General features: G+C 36.6%; 1 protein-coding gene across 1 annotated transcript in view; it reads right to left on the bottom strand.

The window, feature by feature from the left end:
- LOC309844991 (diacylglycerol kinase beta) overlaps nucleotides 1–12473 on the bottom strand; it is a gene marked incomplete at its 3' end in the record, with an annotated part of 308686 nt that overhangs the window by 126439 nt on the left and 169774 nt on the right. Inside the window, exon 6 of the mRNA XM_082692421.1 lies at nucleotides 1508–1648. Coding sequence (XP_082548547.1) covers nucleotides 1508–1648 — 141 coding nt within the window. The remainder of the gene's footprint in view (nucleotides 1–1507; nucleotides 1649–12473) is intronic.

Raw genomic sequence — 12473 nt, 5'->3', positions numbered from 1 at the left:
AAAGACAGCGGAGAGGAAAGGGGGTTGAAAACCATGAAGGAAGGAGGTCAATGGAATGTCAGGTTTGATCTGATTCATTAAGTATTTTTAAGTGATGTGTGGTTTACCATTCTGCCTACAGTTGTGGACAAAAACTGATGATTCATAAACTCACACTGAAAACTTAAAAGTATGCCTCTTAGGAATTCTACCTTAAAATTAAAATGCTTCCAGTCGACACAAAAATAATTAATGTGTGACACAAAGAGCATGCTGAACAGGAGTGACAGTGCCTCCATTCCATTTCAGACCTGGAAAAAGGTCTGTGCCTTTGTATGTTGAAAATCATCCCAAACACGGACCTGATAACACCTGAGCAAACTTTCTCCTTGGCTGTCGCTTCAGTAGAAATTCCCTGAACATTAATATTTATTTTGGAGTGAGAGAGATTTCTGTATATCCTTAGAAATACAAATAAATCTTGAAATGCAAATATTCAACATTTAGGAATAATAAATATGTATTTTTAAAATAACGTTAATATGGTTTATTTGTAACTTACACAGGTGTGACTTAAATAGTCACACTACGGTAAATTCGTTATTAGTAAGAGAATATTATCAACGTGCTACTATTAGATTAACTGAACATGCTTTCAAATCATAATTCTCAGACATCACAGTGTTCTAGATCTACTTGAAAATATCAAACTTAGGATTTATATCTTCACTATCATTTCAGTAGCAAGAATTTTTAATTCATTTTAATACCATCCAATATAATCAAGTTAATCAGACTCCTGAATCAGCTCTACGTTTAGCAGGGGCTTTGGAGACAGACTAGATTAAATGCTGGCTTAGACGAAGTTATTTGAAAAATATTTTCCTGCATTGCAATGAGTACAATTTGCCACCAGAGGGAGAACAGACACTATAGTTTAATTAAAGACAGCAATTTCCTTTCAACTAGATAGAAATTCTCTATTGGAAATATCTGCTCTATTGTAGAAAAAAAGCCACAGAGCTATTGTTTACTTATAATACATTAAACTTGCAAGCTTGACATGTGAGAAATCATTTACCCCTTGGAAAGAAAGTATCAGTGCTGAAGTTTTCAAGGAAAATGGCCAATACTCACCTTGTCTGTGTACTATGAACCCCACTGTTGACTAAGGGCAAGATCTCCTCACATACTAGAAACAAAGGTTTTTTTCCAAAACAACTCAAATGACACTTTCCAATATCATCATGTTACCAAACTAAGGAATAGTCAAGAAAGCCATTTGACAGACCAATACACTCAAGAAATGCTCCATAATAAATGGAACATGATGTAAACCTGAAATTGACAGATTAGTAAAATCCTTTGTTTGATTCCCAATTGAAGGAATTTTTATTTATTAACCAATGTTACTTCATTTAACGAAAATTTAGTCAACCATAGTAGATCCAGTTTTAAATTCATTACTACCTAGATAGTTCCTTCCCTAGCCCCTGCCGTGATAAGTAAACTAAACAAAAAAACATACACTCGAGTTTATCCTCGGGTCTTCCTCGTTCAAGGAGAGACAGATAACAGACAATGTCCTTCAGATGGATTACTTCTGGGGAACACGTATTCGCAGGAGAAGTACGGGGAGGGGTGATGGCACCTTTATTCATTCTCAGACCTGGAAAAAAAAATTGCCTTTATATTCTTAAAAATATCCATACAAAGCTTTCAAAGAAAAAGACACCTAAGAAAATAGATAACACATAGACCATGTAGAGAACTATGTATTTTAGGTAAAAAAATAGCCAATTCCCTGGAACTCTAGGATAGCAGAGCCAGATATATTCTGTATGATTACTGTAAATAATTCAGTTTTTTTGGTATTCAGGAACATGGAAACTGCTCCATCTGCCTGTAAGAACAAGCATGTTGGGGTCAGAATCCTCTTGGCCAGGCTGAGTTGGTAGACAGATTTAAACACAGGAAAAACCACTTTTCTCTTCCACCTTTCTCTGCTTTAGGGAGTGACAATGATAAATCAGCTGAAAAGATATTAAAATTGGCCTTTAAAGAAACACTGAAAAAGAGACTTGAGTCTGTCATAGTATGATTTATATGTTGACAATCAGGAATCATTCATTCAGAAAAACAGGTATTTATTTCAAATATTTGTGGGCACCATGAATAAAACTTCCTTTTTCCCATCAAGAAATCTGCCCATGAGTAAGAAAGGGAACATAAACAATAATCCATTTAAACATGACAGACATTTAATTAGAGAGGTAAGGACCTATGACCATACTTCAGTTTTAATATAGTTCATAACTTTATTTCTGAAACCCATTCACTGTGCTTATTTTAAGACAAGGGTAGAGGACTTGAATGTCTGTTTGCAAAAAATGATGAGTTCAGATTGTCTATCTCATAATGATTTAACTGAAACTCTTCTATAATAAATGGTTAATTCCATCTAACACAGATGGCTGTGAAACCAGATCATGTGGGCCTCACAAGACCTAGAGGCAAACCACAATTATTCTTTAAGCTTATTTGGCAAACAAGAGATGTTTGGGTGAAATGGCTAACGGGCTGAATGGCTACCAGATTCCTAATCAACCAGGAGTTACTAGAATGGAGGGAATAATCCCAACCAAACACAGTTCTGCAAGCCTATCAGTGCAAAGAATGCCTCTACCTCACCACATCTCGAACTCTTGTGCATTTCCTTGGTTGAGTAACTTTGATAGAAGAGTTGGTATCTCCTCCAGCTGTCTCAAGACAGCCAGCATGTCATTTAATGGATTATGAAATTACTTTCCTCATTCACAGTGTTACTAGTAATAAAAGGTACATTTATCGGGTGTCAACTATGTGGCAGGAACCATGCTGGCTTGAACACGGCTTTAACATGGATCGTCTCGCTTAATTCCCACGTTAACTCCGTGAGGTCGATCACAATATTCCCATTTTACAGGCTTCGAGTTCCACAGCTGGCAAAACCACCCTCTATGCTCTACACTAAAGGATGACAGACTTTTTGTTCAAGACCAAGAGTAAGAAAAACAATTTACATGTGAATCCAGCATTTTATTCTCCTTCCCTCTCTTGCCCTCCCCTTTCTGCCTCTCAACATGAGTAAGTTCCATAACTGCTTCAAGCTTTCTTTTGTGTTAACCTATTCTCCTTTCTTCTATTTCATTCTTAAAATTCTGTCAAAGACCCTCTAAATTGAATTCACCACCCATCAAGCCATCATAGTTCACATTTTGAAGAACACTGCTTCACATCTTTCAGTTCTTTTGTTTTTACCCAAGTCGTACTTATTTCAAATACAGCTCTATGCTTCCTGTTAATTCTACTTCTGTTTACAGCTATTAAAAAGGAGATATAATTACAAATTGATTTTTCTTAACAAAAGTGTTACTGCATGTCTAATACAAACTAATACAGTTATTTTTAAAAATAAAAGAAGGCAGAGAATTGAAGGCAATCCTAAATTTTCAAGAAATTTATATACATACCTGACTAATTCTATCTAACTAAAGTACAAAAACTGAAGTTTGGCCAGCGGCAGGAATAAGCAGTTCCAACTTATGATAAAAGACATTTTGGCACTGACCTTTGACATGACCCTAACTTCCTGACTTGGAAAACACAGCACTTGAGTTATGATCGGATAAACTATGACCTAACCCATCCCGCCTGATGAGCTCATCCTCTCTCCTCTGCTTCCCTCCCTCTACTGGTACTGAAATGATTTAATCAGCTGGATTTAACTCTTACACAAAACCTCAGAACAAAAGAAGAAAAAGGGAAGAGAACCTGTTATGACATCCATTTGAAAGAATGCCAATCCCATTATATATTTTCACTGATTTAGAACACCTCATGATTCTTTGTTTGTATGAAGCTAAAATGCATGGTATTTCTTTATCAACTTTCATAATAGCGAATATAAACAATTCGGAGCATGTAAAGACCACATAATTTTCCGTCTGCCTTTCCTGTAAGTAATAAACATATTGAACAGAAGCATACAAATATAATTTGTAGTTAGCTCCACCTTTCTGAAAAAGCGTATTATTAGATTAAAATGATTTTTGGCAAAATGAGTAAATATTTCTCATTTTCTGTCCATAACAGGTTGTAAACTGAAACGTGTATCATAGTCATGTAACAGTTATATACTTTAAAAAACTTACAGTTGTTTTTTTCTTTTTTTAAATTATGGGCTTCTATGGCAACACACATTGAAAAACCAACCAACTCTTCCTCAAACCCATACAAAGTTTTTGTTTTGGCTCCTTTGTGAGTGATAAAATAGACACTTTTGCAATGACTTTTAAGGTGTGTCAAAGACCTTTTTCTCAGTTACTTCATAACAAAAATCTTCATAGAACAGGACTTGACTAAATCTTGAGGTGCTGAACTGAGGAAAAACTTCACAGGTTTGTTCCTGCTCCTACTCTCATCCTTAAGATTAGCTCATTTTCGCTTCTGTGGTGAAAATGTTTCTCCATATTTTCATATCACTTTTTGAAAGCAGACCCTGGGGCATGAATCTCTCTTCGTAGAGACTTTTTCCACCCTGTTCTACCATTAATATACATTCTCCCCCTGCCTTAAATCAGGCTGAAGGTCTTTTCTACTACTTCTTTCCTTATTGCCCTAAAAAAGTTCCTTTTCTCTCAAGCAGACCATACTAAGCTTTATTCGGAACACAAGAAACAGCACAGTGGCAAACAAAATTTGCAAGCCCCATTTCCTGACCACAGCTTTTCAAAGGAGATGGTAAATGGTAACCTGCATTTTTCTTCAGCAGCAGTGGCCTCTGATGAAGGGGCTCAAAATTCTATGTTCCATTAAGGAAGGCCATTTCAATTCATCCCACCTTTGGTGAAACTCTTCAGAGTTGGAATTGAACATAAAGCAGGGTAAAACTTTGGCCTCAAGTGGCCAATATTTAGCTTTTAAAAAAAATGTGATTAACTGACACGCAATTAGCAAGCTCACTGACAAGCCCAAGGTTATGCTTCTTTGAATATTCCCTTACAAAAGTGAAGCGAGTGTACACACATGCAGACATCACTTATGTCCACACACCAATGTAAAAATAAGCATTGTAATTAGACTGCATTAAGTTTCCTTAGGAATAATTATTGTACTTTGAAAACCATTTTCAGTTTTATGATGATTTTAGTGTGTGTGTGTGTTTGTACAGCTTCTTACATATAAACATTCTTCAAAGTTCTAACTACCAAAATAGCACTAGTCAAGGTGAGCACTGACTACTATTACCGCATTCTTCAAGCACATGACTTTCATTGTACTTCAATCTACACACTCTATTTCTTGAAACAGATACCTAAAATGTTTGTTTTAAAAGATACTTTAAATTCTAGCTTCAAGGTGCAATTATTAGCAGATACATTTTGGGTTCCTGTTCACTTACTGCTTCTGTCCCAATTTGTTTTATTGCCAAATACATGTAGCTCAGATAATGAAAAGGGTATTGTTATATCCATTGTTTCCCTTTATCTTTCAAAATGGAAAATTCAAAACTAATAACATGAATTACATTTCTAAATTTGTAAGCCCCCCCCCCAAAAAAGCACTGCAATTTGGCTTTTCCATTTTTCAATACTGGTTCAATTTTCAGGAATTTATGAGGCTTAGAAACAATCTGTCATAGTATAGTCGGATTTCCGATATCCATATTAATAGTCACAACGAGTAGCACAGACAATCAAGATTAAAAACAATTGTTTGGTATTGTCAGATGTTTCTTGATTTTCAGAGTTAACCTTCCAACTATGCTCGCCTTAGGATAGTATTATAATGGCTTTTATGCTTGTACAAACTGACAGCAAAATGAGATAGACTGTGTTACAAATCAACAAGGAATGTAAAATGTACCTAAAGTGAGGACAGGCAGTGAGATACCTTCCCTGACTGGAGACTGGGGTCAGCAAATTTTCTGTATGAACGTTCTCTGCATTTCATCTGTCTGGACATTGGCAAAAACCTCGAACAAACAATAATAAGGAACAGGATTTGCAGCACAGGTCTTTGGGGGTGATGTTGTAGAAGCAGAGGACGTCTGTGAAGGAGGAACTGATAACATCCCTGGCTGTGTGCCAACAATGCTTAAACACGGTGGTCTGATTTGACCCTACAATTCTATTTTAAGAGACAAGAGGGTGGAAAATCAGAGAGTAAAGTGAACCTCTGATCATCCTGTAGCAATCTGGGGAGTCAAGAGTTGAGGACAGGATATCTAATTTCAAACTTTAGGGACTTTTAAAGCAGTAAAATCATGATCTGTCTACATCAATTATGTCTAGTAAAATAATCTGCAATGACAGAAATGTGCCATATATGTATTATTCCATACAGGAGTATTAACCATAGGTGGCTGTTAAGCACATGAAATATGGCTGGTAGGACTGAGGAACTGAATTTTTATCTGATTTACTTGGTAACTAATTTAAATTTAAATTAAATAGCTACATCAGGCTAATGACTACAATACTAGTGCTGGAGACATACTGTCTACAGGAAGAAGAGTGGAAGTTCGTAGAATTACTGTTTCTTGAGTATCCTTAAGTATGAGAATAAAACTACCACATGTAGAAAAAGTTATAATAACTTTTATTTTTGTCACATTAAAAAGAAATCTCAGTACTGCCAGTGGGTATTTACCCCAAGAAAATGAAAACACTAACTTGAAAAGATATATGCATCCTTATGGGTACTGCAACATGATTTACAAGGGCCAAGACATGGAAGGACCCCCAAGTGTCCATTAATAGATAAACATAATTCATCTTTTACATACAATGGAGTATTATGCAGTCACGAGAAAAAGTTGAGATCTTGTCATTTGTGACAACGTGGATGGACCTAAAGGGTGTTATGCTCAGTGAAATAAATCAGTCAGAGAAAGACAAATACCACGTGATTTCACTCATATGTGTAATCTGAGAAATAAAACAAACAAAAAAGCAGAAGCAGACCCACAATAGAAGAAACTTACAGTGACCCAAAGGAAGGGGGCTGGGACGATGGTGGCAAGAGATGAAGAGGAGTGAGAGACACAGGCTTTCAGTCATGGAATGAAGAAGTCACAGGAACAAAACGTACAACAGAGGGAATCTAGTCAGTGGTATTGTAATAGCATTGTATAGTCACAGACGGTAGCTACATATGTGGGTAAGCCATAGACCTATAAACCTATAAACTTGTTGAATACTTTGTTGTATACCTGAAACTAATCTAATGTTGTGTGTCAACTACACTTCAGTTAAAAAAAAAAAAAAAGAAAAGAAAAGAAAAGAAAAGTATGGGCACCTGGGTGGTTCAGTCAGTTAAGCATTTGCCTTTGGCTCAAGTCATGATCCCAGTGTCCTGGGATTGAATCCCATGTCAGGCTCCCTGCTCAGCACGGAGTCTGCTTCTCCCTCCTCCTGCCCCTCCCCCTGCTCCTTCTCTCTCGTTACTCAGTCTCTCTCTCTCTCTGAAATAAATATTTAAAAAAATAAAAATAAATTTTAAAAAGTACAAGTCATGGGAATGAAGTGGGGGGAGGGGAATTGCAGGAATACAGTCAAAAGGCACAAACTTCTGTTTATAAAATAAGTAAGTTCTAGAGATTTAAGCTACAACACAATGACTATAGTTAACACTACTGTATGATGTAACTGTAAATGCTACTTGTTAAGAGAGTTAGATCCTAAGAGTTCTCATTATAAGGGAAAACATGGTTTTGTTTTTGCTTTTGTTTTTTATTGTATCTGTATAAGATTATGGATGGTACCTAAACTTACTGCGGCAATCATTTCACAATATATGTAACTCAAACCAGTACGCTGTTCCCCTTAAACTTACACAGTGAGTATGTCAATTCTATCTTTAAAAAACAAAAATCAAAACAAACCAGAAAAATAAAACAAAATTAAAAAAAAAAGAAGAAATCCCAGTAATACTCCATAATTTTTACTGTACTCTTTCAGAATGAATGACATTTGCGGGGGGAACTATATTGAATTTGATCTTTCCCTATGTTTGCAAATTAAAATGCTGGAAAATAATTTGTTTAATGAAAAATGGTAATAGGTGAAATGCACTGAACACTTATAATGTAGCTAATACATTATCTTTTTTTGCATCCCCCAACACCCAGTGCAGGAACACTTATTATCTCCATTTTACATTTGCCAGAAAAGACTCAAAGATAAGTAGGGTAATCACAATTCAAAAGGCAGTTCAAATTGAGATTTTATGTGAAGTACAATTCTCTGGGGCTATAGAGAAAACTAAATCAAAGGACTTTGTCTCCTGCTTCTCGATAAATGACGTTTTGTCTTTGGAGTCTGGTTTTTAAGACTCTTAAGAGGGTGTACATTGATTATTTCATAAACCTCTGGAATGAAATTAGAAATCCCAGTCATAGCTGAGAGCTGTAAATGTTCATCTTCCATTCAGACCACTCCTTGGGCCATTTATAATAAAACACATTTGTGAGGTGCATGCGCATGTACACACACACACACACACACACACACATATATTTGCACGTGTAAATATAAACATGCATATATTCATATTTACAAATCTTTACCAGCATTTTTTATATGGAAATGGATTGTGGATACTTTCTCTTTTTGCTTATCTGCACTTTCCAATAGGTATATAACTACCATGCCTTTATAAAAAAAAAAAAAACCAAATAGATATTAAGAACCTTTATTAGTCATGTAAAACCAAGTTCTAGCTTAAAGCACTGAATACAGTAGATTTTTAAAATCTCATTTTAATATTTTATTTATTTTTATTGATTTGACACAGAGAGAGAGATCACAAGTTGGCAGAGAGGCAGGCAGAGAGAGAGGAGGCAGCAGGCTCCCTGCAGAGCAGAGAGCCCGATGTGGGGCTCGATCCCAGGACCCCAGGACCATGACCTGAGCTGAAGGCAGAGGCTTAACCCGCTGAGCTACCCAAGTGCCCCTAAAAAAGTCTCATTTTTATAGGGCTTTCATTCTAGTGGATCCAAGCCTAAAGTCAGTACCATTGCATTTTTTTCTAGCTATTACTAGGTATTTTAGAGCATATCCCAAGTTAAATAGATTTATGACTGATTTGGGGGCACCTGGGTGGCTCAGTCAGTTAAGTGTCTGACTCTTTATTTTGCCTCAGGTTATGATCTCAGGGTCATGAGACTGAGTCCTGCATCGGGCTCTGCACTGGGCATGAAGCCTGCTTGAAATTCTCTCTCCCTGTGCCTCTGCCTCTGCCCCTCCCCCATCTAAAAAAAATTAAAAGGAAGAAAAGAAAAAAGAAAAAAAATTTATGACTGATTTTGGACTCCAAAAAGTACTAAATAACATATTTACCTTTATTAGAATAAAAAACTATCAATAGTATTATGAACACGACAGCACAAAAATCTTAATACTATTATTTAATATGTAATATATTAGCATATAACTGAAAATTCAAAAATCCTTTTATACTGGATGAATAAATCTAAAGGTAAAGATGGCCAATTTGAAGACAAACATTTTACTTAGAATATTCAGATAGAATAATAAAGAAACCTATATCATCAAATCCAATATTCAAACCCATTTAATAATTAAAGGGGAGGTCTGGGTACTCTTTTCCTTACTGACAGTAATTTTACTATGAATAGGGCCTTGAGGTATAGATTCTTCTGTGGTTTGAGTGAAGAGTTTTCAGAGTTTCAGGATAAAAGATTTATTGGAGTAAAACAATTTTCAGATTACTACTACTGCTAATAATAATTAGAAGAGTGAATTTGGTACCATAAAAACATAAGAAATGTAATGCTTGATGTAAATAAATGCTAATTCGTCAACAGATAGGAGTTATCTTTATTTTTAGAGCAGTTGTATGTAGGTATGTAAGTCCATCAACATTAACAAATGCATAAATGTATTTTAAATGCCTACTATGCGCCAAGAAGCTTCCTATCTCATAGTCACACAAGCCTTGAATCCTGTTCAGTTTGTGTTGTTTGGGACCTTGCCTGCCCTTTTTTTGCACTGTGGAAACTTTATATAGTTTTTAGACACAAAAGACCTATAAAGCTACCTATGGTGAAAATATGCATGCATATACACAGGCACACACACACACAATTTTTAATATCCTCAAGACAGTCCTGATAAGAGTAATAATTTCTTCTCAGCACAATTAATGAAGTGTGTCTTTTGGCAAGAACATCCAGTAAGGTCATTTGGCAAAACAACATTTTCCCAAAGGTTCAAATACCTCATTTTCACTGTATAATTTTCTGTCCTTAATTTGATTAATTTCCTTATAGACTAAAAGAAATTCTTTCTCCTTTTCTGACTAAAAATATTATCTGCGGTATGATTCTCTGGCTGTACTGAAAACATAAAAAAAATTACATTCATTAACGATATTGTGGCTTAATAGCATAAATCAATTAACCACTGCCATATTGGATGGGCAATGAGAGGGACCAAAAATAAAGTACTTTTAACTCTTTCAGAGGTGGCCGTTATTATTCTCAATCTTAAATATCTTGACTCATCCTGTACCTTCAAGCCTCATGCTTCATCACGACAGCGTCCACCCCACTGGTTTAAAACTGTGTAACAGCTCTCCAGTCACCATGGCGCCTTGGCTCCCTCCTTGACCTCTTCTCCAGCCACTCTCTTCCAGTCCTTCATCTGCCCCAGCCCCAGGATTCAAGGCATGGACCCAGATCTCTCTGCACTCAGCAAGTCTACCTTCTTCTAACTCCTAAGGCCCTAGGACCCTGACCCTGCCAGGACCACTCCTCCAACCTTCCCTCTAGCCATGCTGATATTTCCAAAGTCACAACCACCATCTAATCTGAGGCCATGAAAAATTATCTTCGGGGTTGCTGCTTGGCTCAGTCAGTTAAGCATCTGCCTTCAGCTCAGATCATGATCTCAGGTTTCTGAGATGCCCCAGGCGCCCCGTGTTGGGCTCCTTGCTCTGCGGGGAGTCTGTTTATCCCATTCTCTCTTCCCTTTCCCCACTACTAATGCTCTCTCTCTTTCTAATAAATAAAATAATAATAATAATAAAATCTTTTTAAAAATGATCTCCTTATGACTCATATCCCAGTTTTAGTCCTTCACGAGAAATTCAGGGCTCCATCATCCTCAGTTTTGACTTGTCCTTTCTATCTAACCAATGTATTCTAACAGCACTCCTTACCTTACCGTCTGACATCCTGTGTACATTTTTACTTATTTAGTAAAATGTAACTAACTACAGAGGAAAGGAAGTCGTTACATTCTCCTCACTGAAATAGGAACAGTGTGTGTGGGTGGGCACATTGTAAGTGATCAATAAATATTTGTGAATGATAAAATATTACTCAGCCACAAGAAAGAATGAAATCTTGCCAAATGCAACAACATAGATGGAGCTAGACAGTATTACGCTAAGCAAAATGAGTCAGTCAGAGAAAGACAAATACCACATGATTTCACTCCTATGTAGGATTTAAGAAACAAAATAAATGAGCAAAGGAAGGAGAGAGAGAGAGAGAGACAAACCAAGAGAAAAACCCTTAACTCTAGAGAACGAACTGGTGGTCACCAGAGGCAAGGAGGCTGGAAGGAGGGGTGAAATGGGTGATGGCGCTAAGGAGTGTGCTCTCAGTGATGAGCACTGAGACAGAGACGGAAGAGTTCAATCACTGTATTACACACCTGAAACTAATAAAACACTGTATGGAAACCACGCTGGATTTAAAATTTATTTAAAAATCTAAAAAAAATAATAATAATAAATAAAAATAAAAATCTAAAATAAATACATATTTATCAATAAAATAATATTGAGTTTCTTACAGTTCACACATTATCCTCACATGGGCATTTTTTTTTAAGTTGGGGTAGAAATGTACATGTTCTCTCTTCTTGAAACTCCCTTCCATCCTCTCCTACAAGCACCTGTCCCTACTTCTACTTAAAGTAATTTTAATTTATGATTAAAATCTCAGTCAGAGGATATTGAAAAATAGATGACAACTTTTATTTTATTGTAATATAACTGATCCCTTAATTGACTATCTTTCCACATGGCTCTAAAGGAGCCTCAGTTTTCTGCTGCAATTTCTGGCACACGAGGTATTTTTTTTTTTTTAAAGATTTTATTTATTTATTTGACAGACAAAGATCACAAGTAGGCAGAGAGGCAGGCTGAAAGAGAGAGAGGAAGAAGCAGGCTCCCTGCCGAGCAGAGAGCCCGATGTGGGACTCGATCCCAGGACCCTGGGATCATGACCTGAGCTGAAGGCAGCGGCTTAACCCACTGAGCCCCCCAGGCGCCCCGGCACATGAGGTATTTTTAAAACAAGGATGATGGTGGGGCACCTGGGTGGCTCAGTCAGCTCAATGTCTGACTCTTGATTTTGGCTCAGGTCATGATCCCAGGGTTCTGAGATGGAACCCCATGTCTCTCTCTCCCCCTCTCTC

This window comes from Mustela nivalis (genome assembly GCF_964662115.1).
Source record: "Mustela nivalis genome assembly, chromosome: 12".
In the NCBI taxonomy this organism is placed as follows: Eukaryota; Metazoa; Chordata; class Mammalia; order Carnivora; family Mustelidae; genus Mustela; species Mustela nivalis.
This window is presented reverse-complemented; position numbering and strand designations above follow the sequence as displayed.